Source organism: Notolepis coatsorum (genome assembly GCF_963971535.1).
Source record: "Notolepis coatsorum genome assembly, chromosome: 8".
NCBI classification, from domain to species: domain Eukaryota; kingdom Metazoa; phylum Chordata; class Actinopteri; order Aulopiformes; family Paralepididae; genus Notolepis; species Notolepis coatsorum.
Genome location: NC_140172.1, coordinates 82803876 through 82823143, shown reverse-complemented (window position 1 = coordinate 82823143; position 19268 = coordinate 82803876). Strand labels below are relative to the sequence as shown.

Below are 19268 nucleotides of genomic sequence, written 5' to 3'. Positions count from 1 at the left end.
ACGATACAGCTATTAGCTAACGTTAGCTAGTCGTTCCTCCGTTAGCTTATGCTAGCTAGCTGGCCACCTTTATAACTACTTTATGGAAACGGAGTAACGTTAAGTCGAGTTCATACTACACTCTAGTACACGTATGAACTCGACGTCACATAACGTTACCCCGTTTCCATGAAGTGTTTAATTAGCAGCAATCTTGTTGAAAATGTAACGTTAATAAATGCTCCGAGCATAGCTCCGGAGAAATCTCTCTCGCTCTCTCTCTCTCTCTCTCCGTCATGAAAATTGTTGTTGTTTTAACCAAATAAAAAGCAGCAGCACTATTGCATAACTGAGTAATGTTTGCTATGTATTTCTTTCTTTATGGGAGTTTGTTTCACAGTTTTAGCATGATGTTTTATAGATGGCTAGGTTAAACAGGTTTTTGTTTTTAAGAGGGGTTTGATTTAGATTAGATAATTTAGTTATTTTTAAATGTCTGATCTAAAGATAAACAAATGGTTTTAAAAGTGTTATATTTATCTTCTCTTATAGTACCAGAGAGAAGCTGAGGAGAATCAACCAGCAACAAAAGCAAAATTTGTTAAAAAAAAAAATATATATATATATATATATATATATATTTTTGGTATCGAAAATGGTATCGAATATCGATACTTTTCAAGGTATTGTATCGAAGTCGAAATTCCAGTATCGTGACAACACTAGTACTGTTACATCCAGACATTTACGACATAAGAAACTATACATTGGAGGGGGTTGGGTGGGTGGGGGGTTTGGACATTTACCAGGGCCAGTTTCGAATTGCAGCCTCCCGTAGGTGCTCTTTGAGAGCGGTTTTGAAGGAGGGTAGGGATTCACATAATTTTACGGCTGTGGGTAGGGCGTTCCACATTGTTGTGGCATAATTGCGAAACGTGTTTAGTAGGGATGTCCCGATCCGATCACGTTTTTTTAACTTTCTTTTATTTTTTATTTTTATTCAACAAACATGACCATGTTCACGTCTTAAACTCATACTGAGGCCTTAGTTTTGGTTTTAAATTGCATATCATCATTCATTTATTTATTGTCACACAGAGCAGAAGAATTTTGCCAAAACAAACCAATAGTATCCAGCTGCAGAACGGCAGACCAGCCACACTCTCAGACCCAAATAATTCAATTTCTCACATTACATTCACCCTGAATGTTGACGTTATCCAGGTGAAAAGTTAACTTCATAAATCATTTGATGTATAATTAAATCAAAGGAAATGCGTTTGGGTCTGAGAGAGACTCACACATTAACAGACCAACGGCGGAGGCAACCATGGTGCCAACCTGCTCATCGGGAGCAGTTAGGAGTTAAGTGTCTTGCTCAAGGACACTTCGACACGCTCACTTCGACACGCTGCCCAGGAGGAGTGGGAATCGAACCAGGAATCTTCCGATTACCACACTGCTCTACCTCCTGAGCCACTGTCAGCCCTACCAACAAAATGTTGAGCCACACTTTGTGCAGTTCTCATAGACTACCTTTGTTGGATAGGGAGTGTATACAGGGCTCGAAATAAACTTCTTTACTTGGTAGCACTGGTGAAGTTGGGAGCACCAGCAAAAATTTAGGAGCACCCACCAAAATGTAAGGAGCACCAAAAATATATACCGGTATGTAATATATATTTTTTATTGATAAAAAAACGACAATATAACAGTACTGTAATGCAGTAAAACAGTGAAAGTAGCCTTAAACTATAGTATAGTGTTGACCTAGTTAGGGGTGGGAATCACCAGTTTCATCACGATATGATACAATATCGATTCTTTGGACAACGATACGATATTTGCCGATATCACAGTCTGCCACGATGCGATTCGATTCAGGTGCCTGCGATCGATATGAGACTATATTATATGACCATTTAACACAATCAGTAACATTTAGATCAACTCAAAAAAGGCAACGGAAATATCATTTGACATTTTTATTTTTGAGCTCTTCCAGACATTTAAATGAAAAACAATCTATTGTTTTTAATACAAATAGACCTGTAAAGTGCCACGTTTTGAACTCCCGATCCCCACCCATCAGTTTCCCACCCCCTAATACGGCCAATGTGTATTAGTACGGACGACCAGCTAAACTGAAAACAATGTGGAGAGCTGGGCTCAGCGTCTCCGCATTCGCGGCGAGCGCCTTGCCCACTACGCCACGTAGCCGCCCATGTATTCTATTTTTTATGTTTAAATATCAACATTATCTGTCCATCCTCAGTACATTTACTATAAATATACTATACTTCATCTGGTCTTTCCAAACGCGTGCACACACACACACACACACACACACACACACACACACACACACACAGGGAGAATATCACTGGACTCTCATCACTGGACTATCTTGTGTTTGTACTTTTTTTTATATTGTATTTGTATCTATACTGTGTACCTACAGTGTATAATAGGACTGTGGAGCTATGCATCCCCCACCCTGTACCCCCCCCCCCCCCCATGCTGCTTTGACACCTGAATTTCCCCAAGGGGATCAATAAAGGATCATCTTATCTTATTATCTTAAATAGATTATATTTCCTTCAGCTAGTGTGACTCCTGCCCTAGTAGCCTGCCTGCCAGTTAGACAAATCAAAAGTACTCTGTTTATCTTCATGTGGGTATTCCCTCCTGTCATTCAACAGTTTATAATTGTATGATGGCAATATCCCTGTCCTTTTTAGAACAAACAAAAGCTTCTGATCATTTTCTAAAGATCCAGTTTATGACAGATATTTGGGGCTATGGAGGAAGACAATATGGTTGAGGTGTTTAGTGGTCATGACATAATAATAAGAGACCTGAGAGTGAGATGCACTTCTACTATCCATGGTGCATTTGACAGGACTGCCACCCGATGCTGTTGTGTTGCACTTCATGTCTATAGGGTCACGCCTCCGATTCCGGAATGCTGGCATGCTATCCAAATGCTATTCCATGTAAAAAATTATTAAAAAAAAGCAAAGCTGGCAGAATGAGGGTTTTTCTTTATGGCAATATTGCAGGATCTCTTTTTTTAAAAGGGGCTAAAGTTACATTTAGAACTGGTCTCGTTTAAAAAAAAGAATTATCCACTTTTTCTCCTTATTTTCTATTTTTCTCCCATCCCAATTTCGCTGTTTCCAATTCTCCCCTCCCCTGTCTTGAACGATGCTCGCATATGCCCCCCACTGGTCGGTTGTAGGGAGGATAGAAGCCTTGCATCACGTGTCCCCTCCGGTACACGAGGAGGCAGCCTGTCGCATCTTTTCACCTGCCAGCGCAGACTCTCATTGGCGAGGTGTAACGTGTGGGAGGCTCACACTACCCCCGCAATTTCCTGTCTCTGCTGTGCAGGCGTCCCCCAACCGACCTGTAGGAGTCGCTGTCCACAACGTCCAGATTACCACCCATCGACTTCCACCCACTGACTCTGCCAATTGAGCCAGTATGACGGCCGGCCCAAGCCGGAGGCAACGCCGACAGCCGGATTCGAACCCGGTGTCTCTTGCGTTGGTGACGAGCGCAATGTCCGCTGCGCCACCCAGCTGCCCCAACTGGTCTCGTTTTTGTAAATGTTAACAATGCAAACTGTTGAGACCAAACGCACTAACATGTCTTCATGCCAGTTCCTCCTCCTCTCTTTTGTCTCCAGCTATCATGTATGTGATGGGAGCATTGGGCCCTGCTGCCGGGTATCTGCTGGGAGGAGTTATGATCGGCTTCTATGTGGACCCCATGGTCGATATAGACCAGAGCGACCCGCGCTTCGTTGGAAACTGGTGAGAGACCAGCTACTGGGCTGTTGTTAGAGTATTTTGTTTATTTTCATAGAATTCATTAACGAAAATGTATTTTTTTTAGTAGTTCAGTAGAAAGCTATCCGGCTGCAAGCTAGCCTGGCTTAGCACAAATTAATGTAAGCGGATACGGACCACTAGCCTAGCTTAGAACTCAGGGAGAGGAGTTTTTGGCCAACAGCTAGGCTAGCTGGTCCACATCCACTTTCTTTAATTTGTGCTACTGTAAACTAGGCTAGCTTGCAGCCGGATAGCTTTCTACTGAACGCACAGAGAGGTAATTGGTATATCTTCTTGTCAGAGTCTGTAGAAGACGGTAAGCACATGTCACATAATGCCGTACTTAACACTTTGAGCGCCACGCCTGGTTTTCCGTTTTACCGGCTGAATGCCACCATCGGCGCCAATGTTAACGTTAATATCGCCTAATCTATGTTTTAAATTATGGCTATGTGTCTAATCTGCCCATCGCATTATCAAATACTATTTTCCAGTCAGTGCTGTCAAGGCAGATTGTTTTTTTATCGCGTCGTTTCCGTTTCAGAGCAGTTAGAAAAGCCCCCGTTTTGATATAAAAAAAACAGCTCATTCTGGAGCATTCTATGAAAATCGTCTTTTAGTGGAATATTCCACAACGTTGATATTCGTCGGCCTTTTTATGAATCGTTTTCAAATAAACGCTAGATGATCAATATTATACGTGCACGCAAGCACATTACGGTCACGCACGGATAATCGCTCCGTTGATTTCCTCACGGACTTTTACAGTGAAACCGAAAGAAGACATTTCACAAACCGGCTTATAACTTCATCAAACTTACTCTGATTATCCTAACACTGATAACATAGAGTCCTTACCTGACATCAGATGGTATCCAACTGGTATATTCCAATTCCTGATCACCATTCGAAAAAATCGATACGTGTATGGATCCAACGCGATACTGTAGATCTCCATGATCCGCGGGGATCTGAGGTTCCAGAATGAACTGTGGTAACCCTGGCTGGATCAGTGAACTGGAAAATGTGGAGTACCGGATTTTTCCCCCATTCATTTTCATGAGTCCATTCCAAAATCACTTATGTCATCTGGGAGACGACAGGGGGCGCTTTTTTCCACAGTGATCGTCGGCGCCGCTCGGCTATACTCGGATAGGCTCGGGTGATGCAATCATTTTTCAGATCGCTAAAAAAAAAAATAATAATAATTCCGAGAAATCTCGTGAGTGGCTAGCAACCACCTATAAAAAAACCTGAGAAATCTCGTGAGTGGCACTCAAAGTGTTAAAGGGGTCATTCTGCATGATTGCATTCATTTGCAGAATGCCATCAATGGGGGAAACACCTTTACAGATGTATTGATTAAAAGATGTTTGGATGTCTTCAATGGAGAGGAGCCTAGCTGTACACAGCACATTGCCTTCACTTGGGATAATCTGATATTCTCAAAGACACTCTGACGTCACAAGACCGCCGCCATCTTTAGGGGACAACAAACGGGTGTGTACGAGCAAAAGTGAGCTCTGTTTTTTAAATAGTAGTAACTAAGTTACATATAAACATGAAAAAGGCATGTAGGCTACTTGAAGCCTCCAGTGCACATACACTGAGAATGGACTATATGGTGAAGTAGCTAGCAGCTAACATGTATCTGCTGTTTACAGCCTCACAGCCAATAATTAATTTACGATATAAATATTTGTTCCTTATTTTCATCTGTTATGAAATGGGTAGAGCAGACATACGTATGATTTGACTTGGGGGACCAGTGTCTGCTGCTTTGATCGACTCTCCCGTCTGTGTCTACGTGTGCCCTCTTGATAGCCGCCAGCCACTTTTTCCTCCATGATGCATCAACTGGTATTATATAAAACTTGAGTTTTGATTTAGTTTGATTTTACAAAACATCACACAGCAGCTCTTTGGCATTTTGATGCACTGAAGAAAAATTACCCTTGATTATGTTTAATTAGCCGCTTTCCGATCCGTTTTCTGCACTAAATGAAGCGTAAACAATATACCGGGAGTGAATTTTCCCCCGTGCCGCAGTTGCATAGCAACAACAGACAGGAAGTTGACTTCGAGAATCCAGGGCTAGTGTGTTTTTGCCACTTACAGTAACCCTGCCTCTCCATGTCTTACTTCCATTGTCGTATTAAGTATGGATTGACTCGAAATGTGGTCACTTCTGGATATATACAACTTTATTTCATATTCAAACAACCAAAATACGGATAAATCGCATACAACCAAATTAAAACATATCCTGAGGTTGATCTTTATAAATACGCCATTCAAACAGAGACAAATACACTAACATGCCGATAGGGTAGGCTGTAATGTTTGTAAACATACTTTTTTCTTAGCTAGCATGGTAATGTGGTTAATATTGAAACTGCTATATTTCATTGATTTCCCATTGTTTACAATGGTGGTGTTAGTTGGCAACAGTCCAAATTTCAATGGTCGATCTATTATGCCATTCCATATTTAAATACTGTCTTCAGGAACATGTGTTTGCTATGGTTAACGTTAGGTTATGACTATAACCAAGTTCTGTTAGTATAGCGACGCTCGGCATCGCTCTCTGCACTATCTCGCATATGTGCACGCGCACTGAATAAAGACCACAATGTACCTTTAATCCCAATATTCGTCTGACCACACCCCTATCAGCTTACCCATATAAGCAGGGGTGGGGCCACCCACTCGCCTCCTTCCCAAGCTTTCGCCACAAGGCGAGGTCAAAGGCTGCAGCGGCGTCGGATGCCGAGCGTCGCTATACTAACAGAACTTGGTTATAGTCATAACCTAACGTTCTGTATCGTATCGCTCTCGCTCGGCATCGCTCTCTGCACAAGGGAGGCCGAGCGAGAGCCAACGGCCGACAAATACACCCCGCTGACAGCCCCCCACAAACCATCAGAACAGGGAGGGCTGAGCCCCCCCGACCCACCCTAATGGCGGGCACCCCCCCTATTAGGGGCTTCACGGGAGGGCGACGGACCCGACCGTGCGAAGAGGCACTCAAGCAACTCAACGCACAGGGTGAGCAGACCGTGGCTTGACCCCACGACTACACACACGCACAACCCGCATGCCACCCGGGAACGAACGGAGGAACAACCTCGTTACTGCCCCCAGAATCACGGGGTCAAGGGCAAACCCAACCCTGTGGCAAGGCCGTAGCAGCGGAGCACGAAGGAAGACCCAGACCCACCAAAAGGACTGGACTCCCTAGAATGGGGGCCCGGAGAAGTCCATGATGCCAGCATCAAGACCCCACCAGGTGGGCACGTAGTGCCCCGCCCCCCACATCGCCAGCGTATTCGGACAAAGGCCCCTCAGTTACTGCACCTGGTATTCCCAGGCGGAATCCCATCCAAGTACTAACCAGGCCAGAACCTGCTTAGCTTCCGAGATCGGACGAGATCGGGCGTGTTCAGGTTGGTATGGCCGTAAGCCGAGCGGGCCCTGTCCCCCCAATAGTACACCGCCTGGCACACTGACCCTGCAGAACAGGCAGTCAGCATGGCCGTAAGCACACAAAAAAGGTTAACCAACGGAAGCAGGCAGCGCACCGGGGAAAAACCAGGCAACAGGCTGTTAACCCTAGCCTGGAGACTGCGGACGAGACAGGCGCCAGAGGGGACAGCTGAACACAGCCGCCCCGGCGGAAGGAGCGTAAGCTGGCGGTGTTGCATGACCAAGCCTCCATTTAAAAACCCCCACCCAGAGGGGTCGAGGCAGAGAAGGCTGACACGATTGGCAGACGTCATGAACGTGCAGGGGCACCCTCAAACGGTGAACCCGAGAGTTGACACTGCTCCAACACACCAGGGAATCAACCACCTCGGTGTTACCCAATGCGGTGGTTGTTCCTATAACCCCTCAAGAAAAAACTCCAAAACACACCTGCGGGTATACACCGGCTATACCGCAGTACAAGTGTTTCAGTTTTCAAAAAAGGGTTAACCCAGGCCTACGGGTCGACGAAACATTACTTCGGACCGGGCCTGGCGGTACGGGAAGCACAGGGTCACCAGAGGAGGTCAAAAACCACCCCCACAGGCCCCTCTTCGCCATGCGTGAGAGAGGAGCGAAAAAGAATGGAGAACCAGCCCCTAAGCACACCGTACTTGGTATTCCCAGGCGGTCTCCCAACCAAGTACTAACCAGGACCAACCTGTGTAGCGGCCGAGATCCGACGAGATCGAGCGTGTACAGAATGGCATGGCTGTAAGCCATTACGACAGTGCTGAGTAAAAACGTACCCAACCAGGGTCCCCATAGCGCTTAACCCTGTGACACCCAGACCGACCTGGCATTTTTCCCCCTGAAAAAAAGCCCAAGTCCCTCAGGGTACCAGAACAGCAGATCTGCATCGCCGGCGGACAACGGGTTCAACTGATCTGGACCAGCGTGACCAGAACCAGTCCCGTGCCCTAACCACGCCGACATGCCTACTCCAGGAGAAGGGCAGATATGCGTGTCGATCTTAACATGAAAAGAAGGCGCCACCCAGACGTTCGGGCGAACCGCGCCTGGTGGCCCACCCCAAGGGCGTGAGACCCCTCTACATATGTTCAGATCCATCCCGTCATCATCCCCCAGACATGAACGAGAATCCGTCGAAAAACCAACCCAGGTCGTGGGATTTGGTCGTCGGAAGAGGAAAAACCCCCATCTCAGTTGCTTTATAAAAACGCTGTTTCAACCACAAGCAACCAAGGCGTGCCAGTCAATCGCCTGTTTACAGCGAGCTAGCACTATACGTGCGTCGGGACACACCCCCATCAATGAACAGGCTATTTAGACCTGTCATTGAATCCCCAAGGCGCCCAGGGGAACGACAAGAGGGGTGTGACACTCCCTAACTCCAACACTTCTGGAATAGAAAAGAAGGAAGCATCAACAGTATGTATCCCAGTCTACACAGCCGGGGTAAAAAAAAATCATAGTTTTACATCCCACCACCCTCCCATAGGAAGGAGACGGGGATCCCCAGAGAGACTTCCCACGCGAGCTGTACAGATTGAAAAGAATATATTGCACCTTGAGCCATGTAAAAAATTGGTTTTAGGGCTCTCCGGGGAAGAGGCACTGAACCCATACACACTCAATAATCGAATTGAATCGAATACATATACAATAGAATAGGACCCTTCTAGAGGGTCCACTCACTTTGACAATCTGAGGAGGAAGGCTCTGTACTCTGATGGAGGCTCCCTCACATGGAAGAAGGAGTCCGAACTCACAGAAGGCCCGAATAGGCGCTTGGTGAGGAGGAGCCCTGACCACCCCCCTGAAACAGATCCATCACATGGACCTGAACAGCACACGGAAGTCCTACCAACAGAGACGCGCACGGTGACGTACTCTATGGCGGGGGAATTCCTGTGGTGCACACGCCCAATATACCAGGCCGTGGGACCAGGAAACCCCCCCCCCCCCCGTAACGTGCCGAACCGCCACGTGACGGGAACCTTGAAGGACAGGGGGTGTACCCCTGACCGACAGAAACAAGGGGGAGAGGAAAGGTTACCAGTTCACCCCTTTACGACCCCACACCCATGATACGATGTAATGACAAAAAGAGAATATGACACAGTCATAGTCAGCTCTATGAAGCGTTTGACAGCTCCACACAGCGCATGAGCTAACCTGCTATCTGATTTTTACTAAGGAAAAACACAGAATAGAGAGGGCTCTAAGAGCCCCGGTCCAACATACACATGTGCTTCTGTGGCCAGTCCAACCCAGTTGTAGGTCACATGACACACACAACCCATCATCACCTACAAAAAATGGCAAAAACACTCAACAGAGGAACGCCGTTTTTCACAATGAGAGAATACATCATTCTCGATTAGTATCGGCCACAGGCCTTGCTAAGCACACACGACAGCGACCAAACCATCTTTTCTTTTAGGAAAATAAAGTTTCTCCAGCAGTTTTAGCACAACCTCAGCAATCAAGCTAAGGGTTACATCGCATCCCTACCACACAAAAGACACAATTAGTGCACAAACATGTCTGATAGGAGGATGAAAAAGTCCCCAGGGAACCGGGGGGAAACACAATCCTCTTATTTTACCCTCAATACGGCCAGTTAAAACAGGAAAACCTGTTAATATGTGAACACACTGTTCATTGTCATCACAGGCTGAGAAAAGAACATTCTTTTACTCACTTGTCACCAAGCATAGCTTCATAGGTTAATTACCTTAGTTGTGAGTACACGGTACATATAAACACCATGATGTTTCTCACACAACAACCAAATCATTACATCCCGATTTGCACGGAGAAGCTAACTGCCAGTGACAAAAACAGCTCACACATAACCCGCGTCGTACCCTAAATGCACTGCAGCAACACACGTTTTGGGAAAAACATCGTTATTCACAATACATTTAGAAAAGTAAAACCAGAAGACGTGTTATAAGGTCTGTTCAAACCTGTTCCTACCTGGAACGTAGATCAGCGAAGTGCAGTCACAGACACCATAGGAACACAGCCGCTCCTGTGTTGTTCGAACTGGGCAGCGTCGCCGCTCCAACCCGCACTACAGTCCTCTTTGTTGATGCAACCTTGCCGTCCTGGCTCAGGGCAGGGTCGACGAAACATCCCCTGTCAAGGATGACGTCGTAGTCAAGAGTGTAAAACATGTTAAAATCAAAGCACGTTCAACAGAATAGCATCAAGCTAACGGCCGCTCCAACCGTTCAGGCGCTACTGCTCCTGCTCGCGAGACGCCGAGCTAACGGCGTATGCGACCAGAAGCGAGCTCATGGCGGCGCGCGAGAAGCTAAGCTACCCCGCGCCAGGCCATGGCCTATAGCAGCAAGCTAACGTTACCTAGTGATCACGACATGCTAGCACCGCAGCTAACAGCTGACTGGCTAACAGTAGGCCCAACCTAAGCAGGCCATGCAGCGATCCAGCAGGCTAACGCAGCAGTTAACAGCTGACCGGCTAACCGTAAGCTAAGCAGCTATCACCTGAACATGTAAACAATGACATAACACTCACCCAGACAGGCCGCCGTTCTGAACCTCTCCTCACTTTTTAAGAGAAAAGAGAAAACAAGATGTCAACACCGCTTCACAACGGTGATTTTACCAACACCCGACGGAATCAGCACAATACCAAACTGGCCTGTGTAGCTGACTTGAACATGGATCTGCCGCTATCGCACATCCATGCACATATCCCCTCGTGAAGGAATACTCTCATTTGGATATGAAAGATGGGGCCTTAACACGGTGACAGAGAGAATCCACTCGTCCAGAACACACAGGGATCACCAGTGTTAATGGTCGCGGCCCACTAGTTAAAACTATAATGGTCTTCAGACCAAGGCCTTCTGTCGCCTAGGTGGCTGAACAAAGGACCCTAGCCTGGGGCCGGTTTCCATAAACATTGTCAAGTAGCCCCCATAGCACTAACAGACAAGTGGAGCCTGCCAGCAAAACACTACTCACCCAACCTGGAACGCATCGCTTCTCACAACAGCGGCATGTCCGACAGTTCAGCTGTGGCCTGACAGGTTTCACCCCAACAAACACAGCAAGGAACTGCAGTTGAGAAGCATGCAGCGGCGTGCTCCCAATACGAAAACCGGTGGAGGATTTTTAGAATGATCAACATCTTCCAGACACTCCAGTACGAAGACAATATCGCCGTATTTTCTCGAAAATAGTGAGAGAGAAAATAAAGATATGATGTCAACGTATCCTTGTTTCCCAAAGCTGCTCCTAATCCTTTCCATCATGGTGTCAAGTGTGGGGATCTATCGAGGCACTTCTTCCTTGTGGTGAAAGCGAGAAGGAGGCGAGTGGGTGGCCCCACCCCTGCTTATATGGGTAAGCTGATAGGGGTGTGGTCAGACGAATATTGGGATTAAAGGTACATTGTGGTCTTTATTCAGTGCGCGTGCACATATGCGAGAGTGCAGAGAGCGATGCCGAGCGAGAGCGATACGATACAGAACTCCTCTTGGAGGCATGTCTTTGACTATACAGATTGTTATTTGTGTAGAACGTCACCAGAGCACCTTTTTCACATTCCCCTGGAGAGCTTCTCTGTACTGCCCTGAAATCTGAGTTGCATGTGTGATGTCACTTATAGGTCAAACCTATCACGGTCCAATATATGTGGTAACCTTTAGCTTCAGCATGACACAAAAACATCATGTGTAGGTTAAGGCTGTAGCCAATAGTTCGAAGTTTCAATAGAATGTAAAAAAAATTAAATATTCGGTACAGCCCTAGTGTAGGTATTGAATGTCTTGAAAGAATATAACCTGCTGACTTGGAATTCCTGGTAAATATCAATGTGTCCATAGATCCTTGCATGTTGAGATGCTGCTAAGCCATTTTCAGTGGTTTATCGAATGATGTGGTGGAAAAAACTATTTCATACAAATTGTTATTTAATATAGAAAAGAGGTAAAGGTTTCAAAATCCACCTCGAGGGGATGTTTAACACATTATCTGCCATGCAGTTTGCCAATCTTATACCACTCTCTGCTAGTGCTGTAACCCTATGGAGTCGCTCACCTTCTTTGCAGGGCTATAACTTTTTAAATATTATAGCTATATCGACATTACTATGGCCCATTCAACATCGGGTATCTATCGTTTCGGATGTGGGAACGTTATATTTTTCCATTCATACATTGTCGTGTTAGTACCGTCGTGAATATAAGTGTTTTTAGAGTGTATAGCAGTAATTCCTAGAACGCGAGTTATAGGCCCCGACGCATATTATACATAATCGATTGGCGTTTCGTTCCTATACACGCTATATAAAAAGATTCAAATTCAAAAGCTCCATCATGCGTGAAGGAAAGGGGGGGGGGGGGGTCGTTTATGATTCCTTGATTGTCACTGTCAGTAACGGCTTTCTTTAGTACGACATCATACGTTGATCGGATGGATTGCAATGAAATAAATGCACAAACGAGCTGGAATTAACGTTAGATTCCTCTTACCTGTGGCCGATGAGTCTGGAGAAAAAAATTCCAATTGTTTGATGCTAGATCCATTTTCCAGTAAACTCGTTTTTGGCGCAGGATGTGTTAACAGGACAGTGTACTGTCAGGGTTCGCACAAGCTCCCTGAAGTGCTTAAAGTGCTTGATTTTTTTACCCAAAAAAGTCGAGGTCTGGAATTCCTTAAACAGCCAATTTCTTAACAAGGTCCTTAAAAAGTCCTTGAAAATCAAATCAACCATTCACATTGAAAGTTCTGTTCATCCATGATTTCTGAATCAAGAAATCTATTTATTTTTTATAGTGTAACTAATTGTCGGAAATTGGTTTTAAGCCATACATATTGGATAATTTAAATGCCCTTTTTTTTAAATGAAAAAATAGTGCTTGGAAAGTACTTGAAAGTCCTTGGATTTAATTTAGCAATGAACCCTGGTGTGTCCAGGTGGAGTGGTTTCCTGCTGTGTGCCGTGGCCATGCTGCTGGTCATCTTCCCCATGTTCACCTTCCCCAAGAAGCTGCCGCCGCGACACAAGAAGAAGAAGAGGAGGAAAAAGGTCAGCATGGACGACCTGTCGAGTGACGACGACGTCCTGAAGGAGAAGAGCAAGGGCCAGACGGTCACCTCCTCTATGGGCTTCGGCAAGGACATCAAAGGTAGCTGTGAGGGGCAGGGGTCGGTTTGAGTACTGATATCAGTACTCTTACTTAACCACTTAAGCCCTAGCCATTATGTTCAGAAAATTCGCCTAAAAGTACATACCCAGGTAAATGGAAGATTTCTCCACTTCTACAAGGTCCATTTGCATGTTCTTGGTATCTAGGGACATCTATGGACCTCAGGGAATGTATTCCCAGTGTCAGAAATATTGTGTCTGTTACTACGCTTGAGTAGATTGTAATGAACCAAAGGAGAATATAAATTATTATTATTATTAGGTTTTGTTTTTCATCTTTGACAGTGAATAACACCATGCTAACATTGACCAAAAGTCAATTCAGCACTTTCTTGAGATCAAGTGTACAAAAAATCTAAGCAGATGAACAAAAGGCAGATGATTTACAGGGTTTTTTGTAGATGCAGTACTGCATTTTGCCATCCGGACACATGCTATATGAATATAGAATATAAGGCCTATAAGTGCGGCCGGGTAGCGCAGCGGACTAAGCGCCTGTCTACCACCACAGATACAGTGGGATCGAATCCAGCTGCGGTACCTCCGGCTTGGTCGGCCGTCCATACTGACACAATTGGCAGTGTCAGTGGGTGGGAAAGCCGGTGGGGTGGGTCCTGGTCGTTGTAAACAGCGACTCCTACAGTTCGGTTGGGGCGCCTGCATGCACAGCAAGGGAAGGATCTGGGAGAGGTAGTGTGATCCTTCCACACGTTACACTCCCCCAGTGAGAGTCTGCGCTGCCAGGTGAAAAGAAGCAGTGGGCTGGCTACACATGTGTCGGAGGAAGCATGTGATAGTCTCTGCCCTCCCAGACCGACGGTAGGGGGTAGAGTGCGCAACAACCAGGGAGGGGATTGGGAATTGGCATAACGACTAACATTGGGATGGGAGAAAAACGGAAAAAGGAGGTGGGAAAAGATAATAAAAAAAAGAAAAAGAATATAAGGCCTATAAATTACCTTATTATGGCCTAGTCATACATCTATGGATCGGCCCAAATCTCCTCTTTTTAACACCGTCTGGGGTGTGGGATGTGGGTGAACTAATGATGCACAGGTGTGTTCTATCAGTACTAATCAGCTACCTAATTGTTTCCGCTCCTTCCGTGGCAGTAATATCTCCCGTCTTTCACATATCCATGAGAGGGGGGGTGATATCTCCCACAATGTATACTTATATGTATAATGTCCATTAGGGGTGGGGGGGGGGAATCAATACGTAGTAGTATTGCGATACTTTGCGTGGCGATACTGTATCGATACAGGGACGCCAAGTATTGATATTTAATTATTCATAAGGAAGTTGCATTGTTAATTTCAATACCTGTAATAGTACAGTAGTCCACACACACATGTGCATTCAGTTCAGTTGGAATATGACTGTAATACAAACAGTTCAGTTTGTCAGGTACATGCAACACAGATTACAGTGTTTACATCTGTCTGCTTGAGAAAATACCATGTTCGGCAATAAAAATGATTGAAGTGAGATGAACAGACTGAACTTTATTTTATTAGATAAAACATGTTGACAAAGTTTTACTTTGCCAGTTGAAAAAAGGTAATTTTTCCCCCCGCAATACTCAGGTTATCGCGATATATTTAGTATCGCAATACTATCGTATCGTGATGCAAGTATAGTATCGTGATGCAAGTATAGTATCGTATAGTATCGTAACGTGAGGTCTCTGGTGATTCCCACCCCTAATGTCCATAGCTCCGCCATTTCTTTCGGATTGAGACATGGTTTTTTCATAGACGTTCACAGAAAGCTAAATAAACAATATACCGTACTTTTCGCACTATAAGCCGCACCTGACTATAAGCCGCAGCAGCTAAATTGAATGATGTGTACATATATAAACCGCACTGGACTATAAGCCGCATGTGTTTTAATGTTTAATTACCATATGTAAGGAGTGGAGCCTGCGGCTTAATTTGACTCAACACGGGAAACCTCACCCGGCCCGGACACGGAAAGGATTGACAGATTGATTGCTCTTTCTCGATTCTGTGGGTGGTGGTGCATAGCCGTTCTTATATTGAGCTTTAAGTTCCCACCTCTACAGAGAATGACTCCCATTGGGACACAATACTGTCGGACAAATAACAAGAATTAACTCATTTACAAGTTGTATTAAGTAAATAAGGGAACAGATAAATAACATTTCAATGCAGTAAAAAAAGCTGTATTTCTTTTTTTCGTTTTTGTCCACATATAAGCCGCACCGTTATATAAGCCGCAGGGTCGAAAAAATGGGGGGAAAAGCCGCGGCTTATAGTCCGAAAAGTACGGTACGTTGTACGTTGTTTATGACAATAATGTTGAGGTTTGTTCGACCCATGGGATATAAACACGATATTCACGTCAATATTTCTTAGAAAATAATTGTTGGCCTTCCTTTGTCGTCTGCAGATGGTGTGAGCTGGGTAGTGTAGTTTTATGAAATTTAGATGTCCATCGAAAGCTCTGGGTCTCCTCTTTCTTAGGACTACAACAATTTCATGACTGCTTCCTGTCCTCGCGTCTACTGTAAATCCTCCAATTTCCGATGCAATGCGCAGATATTTTTATAAGCTCATATTTCGCTAATAACACAAAATTAGGGATGTCCGATATTATCTGCCGATATTGGCATTAAAATGTGATATAGGAAATTATCGGTATCGGTTTTAAAAAAAAGAATCTTTTTATTTTATTTTTATTTTACATTTATTTAACCTTTATTTACCCAGGCAAGCAAGTAAGAACTAATTCTGATTTTATTTATTGTCAAAAGTATGCATAATGTTGTGTTAATTCCACAACAAGATATATGTAATGTTAATTACCTGAAATTATTCCGTTTTTGGGGGGGGGGGGGAAACCCTGCATATATCGGTATCGGTTGATATCGGTATCGTAAATTAAGAGTTGGACAATATCGGTATATCGGGATCGGTAAAAAAGCCAATATCGAACATCCCTACTTAAAATCATTGCTAAACAAACGTAATGCTGAAAATATACACCTTGACTGCTGTTTTGATAGGGTTAGGGTCTTTACTCTTGGCTACATTTGAAAAAGAAACACAACATCACTTAATACGGACTGTATTGATCTATTTGTGACGTGAAATAAATCTCAGCCCATTAACGGGCTGATCGGGCTTAAGAGGTTAATATTGAACATCTTTGACATATTTGAGTACACTACAGTCCGGGACTTTCAGTTATACTGACCTCTGCCGAATTGCACAACTATGCAGCACGGTCCAGCAAGAAATACTCTGCTCTCTCCATGGTGCATTTGACATCTTTGAATGCTCTTTGTCTCTCTCTCTCTCGCTCTCTCTTTCTCCTGTCTCCAGACCTGCCGAAGGCAGCAGTTAGGATCCTGAGCAACGTGACCTTCCTGTTTGTCAGTCTGTCATACACAGCTGAGAGTGCCATCGTCACTGCCTTCATCACCTTCATCCCCAAGTTCATCGAGTCCCAGTTTGGCATCCCGGCCTCCAGCGCCAGCATCTACACCGGTGAGGAGGATAATCTCTTGTATATATCAATACATATCTCTCATATCTTTCACTATGTATCTCCCATATCTATAAATACCTATCTCCCATATCTTTCAATATGTATCTCCCATATCTATCAATATATACATGTATCTCCCATATATTTCAATATGTATCTCTCATATACAATGGGAGAAATAAGTATTGAACACATCAACATTTTGTTCAGTAAATGTATTTCCAATGAGCGTATTCAAGCGAAATTTGCACCAGACTGTTCAATACTTATTTCCCCCATTGTATATCAATACCTATCTCCCATATCTATCAATACCTATCTCCCATATCTACCTCCGATATCTATCAATATCTATCTCCCTTTATTTCTGGTGCAGTGTAAAGTCACCATCATACATTACCTTTGTGTGAGCATACAATATTTGGAGAGGTTGTCTTAACTTGCCAAATGATCACAGCTGCGAACCCCAGAATGAACGTACGTTACTCATTCACAAACTGGGAGCCCCTCCAGCTCATTATAGGGAGGTGTAGTGGTTACGTCATTGCGGTTTCCAGCCGGTCCACCTCGCAAAATTGCAACGTATTTCCCCATTGCCCATTTCTAAATCGTCTCGTTTAAAACAAATAAAGCATGAACATTTGCACGGTGTACCTTTCTGTGCGTATTCATCCACAATCTATACAGCTCAACATGAAAATATTCGCAATTAATCGTAAGAAAAAGAATCGTCGAATTCAATAATTTTTTATTTCTCCATGTGGTAAATACACAGGTCACAACATGTTTACAGGAACGTTTTGAAGTGTATTTCGTGACTGTAGGGCACTGTAGGGAACGTCGGGCTCTAACTCTGCCCCACTTCCAGTGATGAAGCTAAGCTACGCTAACGGAGCGGCTGTTCCCTAAGCCTAATGCATGCACAGAGACAAAAAAGGTATGTATCTTCTTGTCTAACTCCAGGGAAGATGTTAAATAAGCTAATTTCCCAAAATGTTGGAGTTTTCCTTTAAGGAGAAGCTCATTGAATTCTTGCAGTTTAATGCTGGATCGGTACAGGACCCCAGAATTTTATGGAATTCGGTTAAATTAACACTTTAAGTGCCGAAAACGTGTTTAGGCGTCTTTCCTAGCCATGCTCAAGTTGCCTAGGACGTCGTCTGATATCAATATTTCAAAAATCTGTGATCGGAATTAGGGCTGCAACGATTAGTCGACATAATCGACAACGTCGATTATAAAAAATCGTTGACGAGAAATTGTTGCGTCGATTAGTCATTAAAAAAAAATTATTTAATTTTTTTTTTTTTTTTTTGCACTACCTATCTTTGTGAGAGTGGCTTCTCAGGGTTCCAGACAACATCATAACATGATGATCCCATAGCAAATTTTGGACATTGAAAACATTGTTCCCCTGCAGGAGATGATGATCAGACTAGACACACAATACATTACACACGCACTCCTCTCACTCACACACAGCGATCAGAGTAAGACACACACATACACACTCCTCTCACTCACACACAGCGATCAGAGTAAGACACACACACATACACACTCCTCTCACTCACACACAGCGATCAGAGTAAGACGCACACACATTCACACTCCTCTCTCTCACACACAGCGATCAGAGTAAGACACACCAGGGTTTCCGTTAGAAAAAATTGTTGCCGGCCTCAGTGTCCGGTAGATTTCAATCTACCGGTCAAATGACAGAAATTCCGGTCAGAGTTTATTGAGCTTAAAAACAATTGATAGGCAAAAGAATGACAACAAAACAAAAGAATGACATCATCAAGGCATGTAGATTTATAATATTTTTACTTAAAGGGGAACTATTTTACTATTTCTTTCACTATTTGGGCACTTTTACACAATTCCTGTGAGTCTATGGAACACCTCTGTAATATATTTTTTTTTTTATTCATTGTTTTGTATTTCTAATCAAGTCCTCAAAAACAGCATTTTTCTACCTCAAGATCTCGAGCTGTTTTGAGCCTGGGCTGCAGGTGCCACCTAAACCACTGCGGAGCGTCGTCGTCGCCTGAACATTAACATGCAGCAGTGACTATATGACATCACATATAGGCACATTTTCAAACGACTCAGTTCAGTGAGGGTGAATATTGTGAGAGGAGAATTGGAAGAATGCGCCAATATGAGAATTTTGAGACATAGATCATATTCATATAAGTTCACATAGCTAGGAAACAATGCTAAACACTCAAAAAGGCCATTTATAAGATAGTTCCCCTT

At 44.2% G+C, this 19268-nt stretch overlaps 1 protein-coding gene across 1 annotated transcript in view; it reads left to right on the top strand.

Annotated features, from left to right (window-relative positions):
* The window catches only part of LOC311233838 (solute carrier organic anion transporter family member 5A1-like), a 131206-nt gene that overhangs the window by 62391 nt on the left and 49547 nt on the right, over positions 1–19268 (top strand). Inside the window, exons 2-4 of the mRNA XM_084320877.1 lie at positions 3671–3797; positions 13259–13470; positions 16841–17005. Coding sequence (XP_084177003.1) covers positions 3671–3797; positions 13259–13470; positions 16841–17005 — 504 coding nt within the window. The remainder of the gene's footprint in view (positions 1–3670; positions 3798–13258; positions 13471–16840; positions 17006–19268) is intronic.